The 13631-nt window shown below is 35.8% G+C and overlaps 1 protein-coding gene across 8 annotated transcripts in view; it reads left to right on the forward strand.

The window, feature by feature from the left end:
* Ca-alpha1D (Ca[2+]-channel protein alpha[[1]] subunit D) overlaps nucleotides 1-13631 on the forward strand; it is a 401670-nt gene that overhangs the window by 88407 nt on the left and 299632 nt on the right. For all 8 annotated transcript variants that reach the window (XM_089106801.1, XM_089106795.1, XM_089106796.1 and 5 more), the window contains exons 5-6: nucleotides 6497-6649; nucleotides 9391-9575. In XM_089106801.1, the coding sequence (XP_088962927.1) occupies nucleotides 6497-6649; nucleotides 9391-9575 (338 nt within the window). The remainder of the gene's footprint in view (nucleotides 1-6496; nucleotides 6650-9390; nucleotides 9576-13631) is intronic.

A 13631-nucleotide genomic window follows, 5' to 3' on the forward strand; every position in this document is an offset into this window, starting at 1 on the left:
AGGCGAAAAAACTTAGGAGCGAGGAGAAGGCCCATGACAAATCATGAAAAACAACAGACAATCCTGCAATAGAATCGACTTGTAGTCAACTATTTACGAAAAAATTAAAAGGTATTGAATTTTGGGTTGGATCGAAGAAAATTCAGAAGGAAACTGAGACTGGTTTGATCAACTCAAAAGAGGGTTCGAGTAGTAACCTAGGTGCTGATTTCAGGGATACATGAAAGTACACATGGTTGCACAAGAATATACAGTGCAAAGGTTTGACGACTACAAGAATATACAGTGCAAGGGTTTGACGAGTACAAGAATATGCACTATAGTTTCACGTGCACATTTCAAAAATCTGGCAAACCTATAAAGTGGTCAAACTCGTTTTGAGAGTATAATTGTTTTGTTTTTTTAAATCGAAAACTAGAAAATGTCAAATTGCGTATTTAGGAATGGTTTTGTAGTAAAAGCTGTCTATCACCCATGCATTATCCACTGTTCGATATCTTTGAAGTATGTGCTATCAAGAGTGGCTTATGATGTATTTGGACAAGTGCCTTTAGTAAAGATTAGTTTGTTAGGATTGTGTCGACAGATAGTATCTGTGATTCGGATCACATGAAGGAGGAGAAAAAAAGGGGTTTAGAATTTGCGAATTGGACTATACGAAGGATATTAATTGAATAATAGGAAAAAAACAGAGCTAGATAGCATTTGCGAATTGGATCGTATGAAGGTGGATAAAAAAAAGGGTTTAGCATTTGCGAATTGAACTATACGAAGGATATTAATTGAATATTAGGGAAAAAACAGAGCTAGATAGCATTTGGGAATTGGATCGTATTAAGGTGGAGAAAAAAAGAAAGGGTTTAGCATTTGCGAATTTGAATATACTAACGATATTAATTGAATAATAGGGAAAAAAAGAGCTAGATAGCATTTGAGAATTGAATAGTATGAAGGTGGAGATAAAAGGGTATAGCATTTGCGAATTGGTGATTATCAGTTAAGGTAACCCCTCGGGGTTGTTAACTCATAGCGTTTTCATTATAAATTTGGAACAATATCAATCTATGGAAATGGTTAACGATGATAAAATGGTCTTATGACTTGACCTAGCTTTACTTCTTCGATGTGTTCTTTATAAGACACAAGTGGTGTTTGAACAGTGTTGTCAATTTAAAATAGAGTTTAACGTTATAGTATACTAAAAATTTGATGCTAAGAGAAGTTTAGATGGGAAAAAGTGTATTTTTATTATGGATTGTTTTTCTTCCTTGATATATGCCACATAATGATCTGGTAGCGTTTGAACTTGTTCGCAATTTTAAAATAGTTTCTAGCGTTTAAGTGTGTTGTAAAGCGGTCGCCAATGGACAATCAGAGGAAAAGAACATAATTTTAATAATGACTTTCAGAGCAAATTTTAGAACTCCCAGCAAAATCAAGTAGTAAGGTGTATGTGAGTACGAACCATCGAGGATCATAAGCACCACCGACCCTAACCAGCAGAGACCTAAACCCCCCAAAGATCCCCTATCCCCAAACTTGAAGGGTGCTCCCTCCCTCCAACTTTTTGGCTCCCTCCCCCCATTTTTTTTTTGATTTTTTTTTTTTTGGCAATTGACATTTTTTTCTGATAACAAGTATCATTCATTGTGATCGTAGCTTTCAAATGTGAAACTTAAGTCCATTTTTAGATCGAAAAATAAACTATTTATGTAAAATCTGAGTTAATAAGGGTTTTTGACCGTAAACTCTAGTTTTTTGTAAGAAAATTATGGAAAATACAATTCTCTGGTTCTCAAAGAAGGCAGGGTATATTGCAAATTGGGAACTCATATACCCAATAGATACGATACTGTTGGGGTAAGAGAGGGAATCCTACTAACATTTGGGCCAACAAGGGGTTCTCCCCCTCGAGTAAGTGGCATAGCAACCTTTTTGCGCCATTTTTGCACCAATAAGTGGTGACTCCCGTACTTTACACCCCAATAAGTCGTGTCAGCGGTATAAAGCAACCCAATAGTAATGAGAAAGAGTATTTCCCGGGGACCATAGTTTCAAAAGGCTATTCCTTGGTAAAGTAATTGAAAACAACAGACCTCCAACGCTGGCACTAATGTGAGTACCACACGACCGTGGTCCCTTTGGTTTATCTGCGACGGGCCATGTTTTCTCTTGCAAAAATAATACATTTTCATTGAACGAGTGCCAATGAAAGTAGGCTAATCTCTACGAGAGAATCTAAGCGCAAATAAAATTATTTTATAAGTATACATATGTATATGGGAGAAAAATGAAGATTCATCTGAAATCAGGCCTCAGCATTAAGCACAACTGGCCAAAAATTCGTTGGTCGAGGGATCCGATAGCAATGTTTAGCCTTCTTAAGGGACCCCCTCTCCCACAAAGTAGGACCAACTGCCTCAGAAATTTCATAGGACAGACCTCAAACCCCCTCCCAGGCTCTCCCAATCCATCCCATATTTATTACTACCCAAATTTTCCAAAACCCGTTATAGTCCTTTCCATTTTACCTCGTAATTATTTCTTTTTTCTGTTAATAGGGTGAGGACCTTCTGCTTCTTCTTAATCTGATTTGTTTTTCCAAGTTTTTTGAGCTAACAAATGTAATTCACATGAAATATACTACCTGCCAGCACAAGCTGAATTTTCAAATTGTCTGTTTTTTACATTTTTCTTCTCTCTTCTACTTTGTCTCAATGTTTCTGTCAAAATAAACAAATTATTGTCAAATGGGAATTGGACTCTAGTGTCTGCTATTTCAGACTGAATTTTAAACTGTATTTCGTTTTCGCAGCTGTTTTCTCTCTCTTAATTTTTTTTACTTTAGCTGAGGAACTAACGTATCGTCTCTAAATGGAAATTGAACATTCAATGGCCGTTTCTACTAACTATTCATTAAAGTTTCTGTGAATTTCTTATGATTCCGCAAAGACATCAGCTTCTCCTTTATTATGGGCACTAGCCCGACCTTTTGTTGTATGGGTTTCCCGATCATCTCTATTGGGATAATCTCTTGTCAAACGCCCTGGGGAACTGTACAGCAAGTAGCTTTCATTTGTTTTGTTGGAATCTATTTTCTTCTTTGTGGAATGGTATAAACCCCTTCTATTACCTCCAAGCTCTTCTTGCTGCATTTGATGCATCTTTCTAATCTCAAGATATTAATCTGCCTTCTTTCCCACTTCTTCGCGTGTCTCCGGTTGTTTTTCTTTAAAAATATTCTTAAATCGCCTGTGATATTTTCAAGAATTTGTTCCATTACTATTTTTCCTACAATTTCCTTCCTTTTTATTGCAGTTTTTTTACGTTTTCATCTTGGTATGTTCATCTGCTTCTAGCCATTTATGGCGTCAATCCTTTTGTTTGTATTGGAACTCTTTCCAAGACTCCGAAATTATCTTCGTTTCATTTCTGAATTTCAGACAAAGGTGTTCCAGAGACGATTTTAATAGCTCAAAAATTGCTTCTTTTGATTTTTGAAAGTCTTTTGCGTAATACACCGGCATTGCCGCAAAGGCAGTTTGTACCTTGTGATATAAATAGGGTTGAATTTCAGTTACCCAATATTCTTCAGAGCCATCAGTTTAAGTATATTTTTTTTTCACAATTGCAGATATTTAAGAGCAGTTCAATTGGAAGGAGACCAGAGTTTAATTTAATTTCTCCCCAGACCTTTTTCTGGATTTACCAGAAGGCTCAAGGAGAATTAGACCATTCGGGTATTAGAATGTATTCTTTGAGCTATCTGGTACCCCCACCGACGGAATGGTTTACCACCCCAACGTCAAAATAGCTTATGCACAAGTATACATCACCGTACATAATTTTATGAAACATCAAGTGAGTCAACTTAGTTAAATAGAGCTTTAAAATAATTATCTATATTAACCATCTATCTTGTCTTGACTACGTGACTCCTTAGAAACGAAAATTTTAAAGTGTGATATTAATTCCTATGGAACTTGGATTGGGGCTAACTATATTAATATAGTTAGTTATATTAATATTACTAACTATTTTAATATAGTATAATATAACTATATAATATTGTATATTTACCATATTAATAACTATAATACTATATTAATATATAGTTTTACGATAGTTTTAAATCGATTGGCTCTCTAAGAATACATTCCAAATTGGCTCTCTTTGAGGCATTTTTTTTTTTTTTTTTAGTTCAAAAGCTTTTGGTCTTAGTAATTTTTGTTCGTTTGTCTGAATTAATTGCCATTCTGATTTCGGTTTATTTTTAGACTCCTGATCTTCATTCATAGCAGTGATATCCATTTATGAAAATTTAGGGGGGGGGGGAGGGTAACAAAATGTATTTTCCAATATCTTGGTGAGAGGAAAATTTGTTGTTTTTAATTTTTTATGAAAATACAAAAAAAAACATTTATCAATGGAAATACTCCAAACAAGGTATGTTTCAAAATCTAAGGGAGGAAATAGGGAAATATTCATCCAAGCCTCCTCCTCCCCTCCCCCGCAAATTGGCGCCACTGATTCACAGTAACTTAAGATCGTTTTTTGTTTGGCGTCTCTATAAACTATTTTTTGGTCTGGCTAAATTGTAGGTTCGCTCTTTACCTTTTTGTGGAAAAACTATATTTTTGAGATTCAAAACTACATTGATACCAATAGATCAAACCATCTCATCTGATAAATGACGCACGCTACATTCTGTTGTTTCTTCTTCTGCTGATGTTACAAAAGAGGTTTCGGGAGTAATTCCAAACGTTATATACCTCTTTCCTTTTTTGTCTTTCTTTTTTTCCAACGTATTGAAATTTTTAAGTTTTGCTGCTATTTAGCCGTTATAAGCCTATACATACTGACGTTTGCTACAACTGTTAACCTGTCAAACCTACCGTGTTTGTATTTTAGTTTATTATTCTATAGATCCAAGCAGGAGAGCAGGTTGTCTCTGGAGCCTTCGGAGTTTGCTATTTTAGGGCCTTTATGAATGCCTTCTAGTTTTTGGTTCAGATTTTCTTATGCATCTCTTTTTTCGTTTTGGGGCTTAAACATAGTACGGTAGTAGATTTAATTAATATTTTACTAAAATAATATTGAAAATCGCATCACAAACTTGTTGGTTCCATTTACGAAAAAAAAGGGAGACGTTTCATGCTGCAGACTCTGAGCAAGAGAAGAGTATTATGGTGGCGGACGCGTACAAGGAGAATTGTGAAGAATCATTTTATTCTCACTTTGCTTCCTGATTCCTATTTTGATTCCAATTTCTTTTTCTGATACCAATGAATTTTTTTGCACAATGAGCGCTTGCAATGCCCATGGGCCAAGGGTGAATCCAGGGGGGGCGCAAAATAAGTTGATCCGATAAACTTGCGTTAGGAGCAAGTTTGTTTAACGCAAAATTGCGTTAATTAAGTAAATTACACTACTTTAGACTACGTTAGGGGGGTGTGCGCCCCCAACACCCCTCCCCTGAATCCGCCACTGCCATGGGCATGTTTCCCTTGTAAGAATTCAACTAAATCTAGGGTCATAAAGCATTGTTGGATAATTAAAAGTCACTAAAAAAAAAAAAAAAAAACAAAAACTATATTTACAGGGAGGAGAGGGAGCTTGGAATATCAGCTTTTAATATGTTATTCAACGTCACATTCGTGCTTCGATCGGTGCCAACATCATTTTTGCAATTTGTTCAAGCTATCCTTTCTTAATACACTTTTTACCCTCAGATATACTTTATTATAGCTACTATTTAGCCTACTCTCGATGGAAATATGATGATTGTCATTTGGTTTCGATAGAAACAGATATGGCTGAAATTCAGTAAGATAGTCTGTAGAACAGCATTAACGTGGATACCTTAATGCTTAATGAACTTCATCGGTCTTCTTCCAAATCCACTGATGATAACTCTAATAAATAGAGATAATAATGATGTAGAAAGTCTTTCTCTGTTGCTTACACTTCTCCGTAAATGTCTGAATAGGTCTATAAATGTCGCGCTTTCTTATTTTTTTAATTTACGTCAGCTCTTTAATTCTAGGACTATATTATTTTCTTAAGGATAAGACTAGAAATATATCTGCATCACATAAAGAAGTAATTCTTTTCGACTCTTGGAATTATTGGGACCGTAAAAATTCCTTGGGACCGTTCCCTCCAGGGATAACAAGAATATGACAACTTTGTTCGTATATTTTGTTGTATTTTATTCCTTATAATTAGACTATTTATTTTTTTTCCAATGTGTATATCCCCTCTTCCCCTTTTGGAAAATAAATATTAAATAAAGGCTTCTGTATGTACCTGAATAGTGCTCTTGGGGACTTTCAGCTGCAATATCGAAATTAAAACTGATAGTTTTCTAAACAGTTCATCTTCCAGATAGTGTCCTTTTTATATCTTCTATTCTTTCTTATTATATTTTGCAGCCCCTCCTCGTCACGGTAATTCATTGAAGCCACTTCATTTTAATTGAGTCTTTTAATTTTAGGTCTTCAAATCGTACTTAATTCCATATTAAAGGCAATGATTCCGTTGCTTCACATTGCATTGCTAGTACTGTTTGTTATAATCATCTACGCTATCATAGGACTGGAGTTGTTTTCTGGGGAACTTCATCGAACTTGTTTTAGCAATTCCACAGGTAAGTTCTTGTTTTCAACTAGAATTGCTGCTTTTTAACAAAAAATTTGATATCGTGTCAGTAATTATCTTTTGCATATACATAAGCTCACCTCTTTTTAGGAAATTTCCCCCCTTGGTTAACCAGTTTTACAGGTATAATGAAAATCCGTTGCCACAATGGTCCTCAGACAATCTGCCTGGGTAAGACTATCAAACAGTTCGTGGTAACGAACTGTAAGTAAGGAGCGACTCGGCTCAATGGTAACCGAAACTCTAAAAAACGGGATTTTGATACCAATAGATACATCAAAAGAATCAAATTTTAATTCTGATTTCAAATATATAAGTTTCATTAAGTTTAAGCTTACCCATCAAAAGTTACGTGTCTAAGAAAATTTGGCTGATTTTCGAAAAAAGGGGGAAAGACCCTCTAAAATCTATAGAACCTTAATGAAAATCACACCATCATATTCAGCGTATCAGAGAACCCTACTGTAGAGGTTTCAAGCTCCTATCTACAAAAATGTGGAATTTTGCATTTTTTGCCAGAAGAAAGATCACGGATGCGTGTTTATTTTTTTTTTTTTATTTATTTTTTTTTTCCAGGGGTGATCGTATCGACCCAGTGGTCCTAGAATATCGTGGGAGGGCTAATTGGAACGGAAATTAAAAGTTCTAGTGCCCTTTTTAAGTAACCAAAATAAATGGAGGGCAACTAGGCCCCCTCCCACGCTCATTTTTTTCCAAAGTCACCCGACCAAAATTTTGAGATTGCCATTTTGTTCAGCATGGTCGAAAATATGATAAAAATGTCTTTTAGAATGACTTGATCCCCCAAAGTCCCCAGGGGGAGGGCTGAAAGTTATGAACTTTACTCAATGTTAACATATAGTATTGGTTATTGGGAAGTATACAGACTTTTTCAGTGGAGATTTTTTCTGGTAGGTGGGGGACGGAGCGGGTCGGGGGCTATATGGAAGGATCTTTCCATGAAGGAAGTTTGCAGGGGGGACGGGACACGGCTATGACGGGCGCCCCGGATTTCCCAGCATTATTAAAGAAAAAGATCAGGAATTAAATAAAAAAAACAAGTTTTTGAACTGATCAACTGATTGTGATTAAGAGGTCATTTTTAAAGAACTGGAAAAAAAATTCGAACTATAGTTTAAAGAGCAGGGTATTGACTAGGGGGCGAACCCCCTAATATACGTGTTAAAATTTTATGAATATGGAAGTTCGTTACGTAAGTTAATTCTAAGTTACGTATATTTATTACTAATAAAAACGTTCGTAAATAAAATTAAACAAGTTTCGAGAAAGCCATTTAACCAAATATAATATGCAAAATCTGTTTTAATTATTCATGTACGGTGAGCCAAAATCAAAACCTGTATTAATTCAAAAACGTTCAAAAATTAAATAAAAAAAACAAGTTTTTTAAACTGAAAGTAAGGAGCGACATTAAAACTTAAAACGAACAGAAATTATTCCGTATATGAAGGGGGCTGTCCCCTCCTCAACGCCTCGCTCTTTACGCTAATGTTTGACTTTCTCACAACTCTATTTTTCTAAACAATAAAAAAACTTTAGCGTAAAGAGCGAGGCGTTGAGGAGGGGACAGCCCCCTTCATATACGGAATAATTTCTGTTCGTTTTAAGTTTTAATGTCGCTCCTTACTTTCAGTTTAAAAAACTTGTTTTTTTTATTTAATTTACTGTAAGCACGGCATACAGTCAAAGTAACTACATATTCTGTTTGCGACAGTTTTATTGAATGGCAAGCTGGATTGCCACCACTGTCAGTTCCTAAAGGGCTACAATTGCCCAAATTTGCGTGCTACACAGCGATTTTCGGCGATATGGTCAAAATATTTACAGTAATGGTGCTAAAGGAGCATTTTCATGCTATTTAGCACTCATTATAGTAACCCTGAACAGGCTACAGTGCTACACATAATGAAATGGTGCTAAAATAGCACTTTTGCACTACAGGTGGCAACCATGCTGGAAACCTAGATTAATGATGCTTCAATGGGTTGTCTAAACACCATGCTTCGTAAACAAAATAGTGATCTTCGGAAATCTTATGACATGATCCGTAATTGAAGTTAAATTTTTGCAGGTTGATTTAATTTCGTTTCCACAATTAAGGTCTGACTGGGGGAGGGATGAGGTGAATATGAATTTGTTTTTGCTGTTCAGTTTTAGAAGATGTTAGAAGAGTTTTTTCTTGAGTGGAATGTTAAATTTTTAGGGGGAAGAATGTTCAATAGAGGGGAATTTTAAGGCCTTATTTGTAAAAACATTAGGGAATGAAATTTAAAAAGCAATTTTTTTCAAATGAAAGTTAGGAGCAACATCAAAACTTAAAATGTACAAAAATTATTCCATATATGAGAAGGATTTCCCGATTTTCTGCCCCTCGCTCGCTACCCTAAAGTATTTCTAATGCTGCAAGCTGTAAGTTAAGGGTTCCCTTATGTGATTAAGCATAGTAAATGTGCTTAAGCACATTTACTGTGCATTCCCTGTCATATTTTGGTATTTATCTTTAGTTTTAAGTAATGTCTACAACATATACGCAGAAACATCGATTAAGCTCTTTGAAGTTGAAATCCTAAAAATATAAAAAGTATACTTTTGTATCTGAATGACTCAATTTGACATTTGAATTGCTTATGCGTATCAAAATATTTTTTTTTTCATGGTAAGTAATACAAACTATTTCATGATAAAATTCATTTTCAAGTATTTTTGCAGGTGAGATGATGGACGACCCCTATGCATGCGGTGACGGTGGTATGAAGTGTGAAGTAGGCTTTGAATGTCGGGAATATTGGGAAGGACCTAATTTTGGCATAACAAATTTTGACAATTTTGGGCTAGCTATGCTCACTGTTTTTCAGTGCATAACGCTTGAAGGATGGACAGATATGATGTATCACGTAAGATTATGTCCTTATTTTTAGTTTTCGTTGGAAAATAAACTGTATTGTTCATTTTCTTTTAATATACAACTAGACTTGTCAAAAATTGTTTGAAAAGACGCTTTTTTAATAGTACAAAATCTTATGGACGGGAGAGGATAATCTATTGTTGACAGTACTACTTCTAAAGCAGTCTCTTTCAAAGATTTTCCTGTCATTTTTTCCCTTAATTGATCCTGATAGGCCTTTAAGGAGAAGTGTCATTATACAAAATAGTTAGCTTATTTGGAGTCATGGTCTCAAACTACACTGGTTACGTCCACAGCAAATAACTGGATTTAAACTTTATGTAACTGCCTAAAACAAAACTTTGGTAAATATTCCCTTTATTTTCTTAGAACACTGAATTTCATCTTAGAAACGACAGTTTCTTTTCTAAAATTAAGAAAGTTAAGTTGAAGTTGAATTTTCCCTCTGTTTCGACGAATAAAACCTAAGGTGAATTTCCGTTCGTCAAGATATACAATTTTAAGCATTCTTAGAGAACACAAAAAGCTAGCATTGTTGAATCATTAATTCCCGCAAGTATTGATCTATGAATTTTAAATACACAAAAATTCTGTCGAGAAATTTTATGCTGAAATTTCATCAAACTAGAGCTGCCATTTCCTGGAATTAATTAAAAAAAACTTTCCGAAAAAGAAATTTATCACAGAAAAGTAAAGGCCATTAAGCTTAAAACAAACAAAAATCACTAGAAACAAGAGTTTGGCTACTGTCCCCTTCCGTAACTGTAAAAGTAGAAAGCCTACTAGTAGAAAGCTATCTTATAGTCCCGTACGTACACCATGTTTGGGCATAAAGTCCCTAGGGAGAACACCTGTGATGTCAGTCCCAATCCCACACCAAATATGGGCCTAGAGTCCCCAGAGAGAACACCTGTGGAATGTTGTTGTTGTTGTTGTTGTTTGACCAAGTGCACGCTAGGGTCGAATGTTAAGATCCAGGAATAGGGGACAGGGTCAATAACACCTCTTCCAAGGTCGATTTATTTGTTGTTATTGTTTGGCCAAGTGCACGCTCGGGGCGAAGGTTAAGATCCAGGAATAGGAAACAGTATCACGTGTTTCCCTTTCGTGAATCAATAATTCCCCTTAGAAACAACAAATTAATTCCCCTTTCGTGAATCAATAATTCCCCTTAGAAACAACAAATTAATTCCCCTTTCGTAAATCAATAATTCCCCTTAGAAACAACAAATTAATTCCCCTTTCGTGAATCAATAACAAACTTTGACCTGGAAACAATTTTCCAGGTTAATTGTTTCCGGGTGAAGTTAATTAACGTCTGACAGATTATGTCAAGGTTGATTGTTTCCGGGCGAATGTTTTGATCTTAGAGATGAAGAGATTAGCATGGGAAAGGGTTTCTTAGTAATTTCAAATGTGAAAGTACAGGGATGCCCAAAAAAAAAGGAACATGCTGAAATTCCATATAGGGGTTATTTGGGCGAAACTGTTTTAAACATTTTAGGGAATTATTTTGGCGAAACAGTTAGAGACATTTTAAAAGATGATTTTAGAAGAGGTTTTAGAAGAGGATTTGAGGGTGAAACTCTGTGGTCGTTATAATACACAAGCTCCGATTCTCCCTGGGGATTCCATGCCCATATTTGGTGTGGGATTGGGACTGACATCACAGGTGTCTTCCCTAGGGACTCTATGCCCATATATGGTGTACGTACGGGACTATAAGATAGCTTTCTACTCCTACTGTGCCATTGGCACTTTACTAAATTAAATAAAAAAAAGTTTAATTCGAATAAATAGCTCTTTTGAAAATACTAAAAAACATTAGCGCAAAGAGCCTAATGTTAGCGTAAAGAGCCTAAACTCCCTCATATACGTAATAATTTCAGTTCGTTTTAAATTTTAATTTTGCTCATTACTTTCGGTTGAAAAAGCTTGTTTTTTTATTTAATTAATTAAAAAAACTTTTTCCAAAAAAAAAGTTTTTAAAAGAAAAGTAAAGAACTCCATTAAAAAAAAATGAGCAAAAATAAAATAAAATAATCTACCAAGTTCGAAACTACCACAAATCAGCATTGATAAATAAATGAAACCCAAAACGAACAGAAATTAAAATAAATAACCGAGTCAAACTCAAAACAAGCAGAAATTAACATAAGTTGGGCTCAAAACCCCAATGACTTCCCAAGGCCAAAAAAAAATTTGCACTTTACTGAAAAAAATATAAATGTTTTTAATTTTATAACTTTAATAAATCAAATAATTTTAATATTTTGATTACTAAATATCAGTATATGTATATTAAACTGACAATGCACATTCATTTGTATTTTTTTCAGTAAAGTGGAAATTTTGTTCCAGGGCTGTGGTGGAGTATCCTCCTCAAAAATATATTTTCTATCTGTAAATCAACTACGCTGAACAAAATGGCTATCTCAAAATTTTTATTGGATATGTTTGGGGGAATGATGGGCGTAAGGGGTGGGGGCTAGTTGCCCTCCAATCACTTTCGACTATTAAAAAGCGCACTACCCCGTTGAATTTCCAATCGAATAAACCTTTTTCGAAGTTTCTACGACAGCGCCTTCTATAAAAACATTGCATGCCCCCTGGGCATAACTTGAAACCCTTGCCCTGAGGGTTGTGGGGGAGTGTCCTCCTCAAAAACATATTTTCTATCTGGAAATCAACCACTCTGAACAAAATGGCTCTCTCAAAATTTTAATTGGATGTGTTTGGGTGAATGATGGACGGGGGGGGGGGGCTAGTTGCCCTCCAACCACTTTCAACTATTAAAAAGGGCACTAGCCCTTTGAATGTCCGATCGTATGGGCCCCTTTGGAAGTTTCTATGACAACGCCTTCTATAAAAACCTTATATACCCTAGGATATAACTTAAAACCCTTACCCTGAGGGTTGTTGGGGAGAGTCCTCCTCAAAAACGCATTTTCTATCTGGAAATCAACTACGCTGAACAAAATGGTTATCTCAAAATTTTAATTGGATGTGTTTGGGAGAATGATGGGCGTGGGGAGGGGCTAGTTCCCCTCCAATCACTTTCGACTATTGAGAATGGAACTAACCCTTTGAATTTCAAATCCAATGAGCCTGTTTTGAAGTTTCTACGACAACGTCTTCTATAAAAACCTTATATGCCCCCACGGCATAACTTAAAACCCTCGCCCTGATGGTTGTGGGGGAGTGTCCTCCTCAAAAACATATTTTCTATTTGGAAATCAACTACGCTGAACAAAATGAATATCTCAAAATTTTCATTGGATGTGTTTGGGGGATGGCTGGGCGTAGGGGGGGGGGGCTAGTTGCCCTCCAATCACTTTCGACTATTAAAAAGCGCACTAGCCCGTCGAATTTCCAATTGAATGAGCTTTTTTTGAAGCTTCTATGACAACGCCTTCTATAAAACATTATATGCCCCCTGGGCATAACTTAAAACCCTTGCCCTGAGGATTGTGGGGGAGTGTCCTCCTCAAAAACATATTTTCTATCTGGAAATCAACTACTCTGAACAAAATGGCTATCTCAAAATTTCTATTGGATGTGTTTGGGTGAATGATGGACGGGGGGGGGGCAGTGGCCCTCAAATCACTTTCAACTATTAAAAGGGCACTAGCCCATTGAATTTCCAATCAAATGAGCCACGTTTGAAGTTTCTATGACAACGCCTTCTATAAAAACCTTATATACCCCAGGATATAACTTAAAACCCTTGCCCTGAGGGTTGTAGGGGAGTGTCCTCCTCAAAAACGTATTTTCTATCTGGAAATCAACTACGCTGAACAAAATGGCTATCTCAAAATTTTAATTGGATGTGTTTGGGAGAATAATGGGCGTGGGGGAGGCGCTAGTTCCCCTCCAATTACTTTCGACTATTAAGAATGGAACTAGCCCTTTGAATTTCAAATTGAATGAGCCTGTTTTGAAGTTTCTACGACAACACCTTCTGTAAAAACCTTATAAGCCGCCACGGCATAACTTAAAACCCTCGCCCTGAGGGTTTTGGGGGAGTGTCCTCCTCAAAAACATA

This window comes from Artemia sp. Qi Xiang Cuo, chromosome 21 (genome assembly GCF_049724085.1).
Source record: "Artemia sp. Qi Xiang Cuo chromosome 21, ASM4972408v1, whole genome shotgun sequence".
Lineage (NCBI taxonomy): Eukaryota > Metazoa > Arthropoda > Branchiopoda > Anostraca > Artemiidae > Artemia > Artemia sp. Qi Xiang Cuo.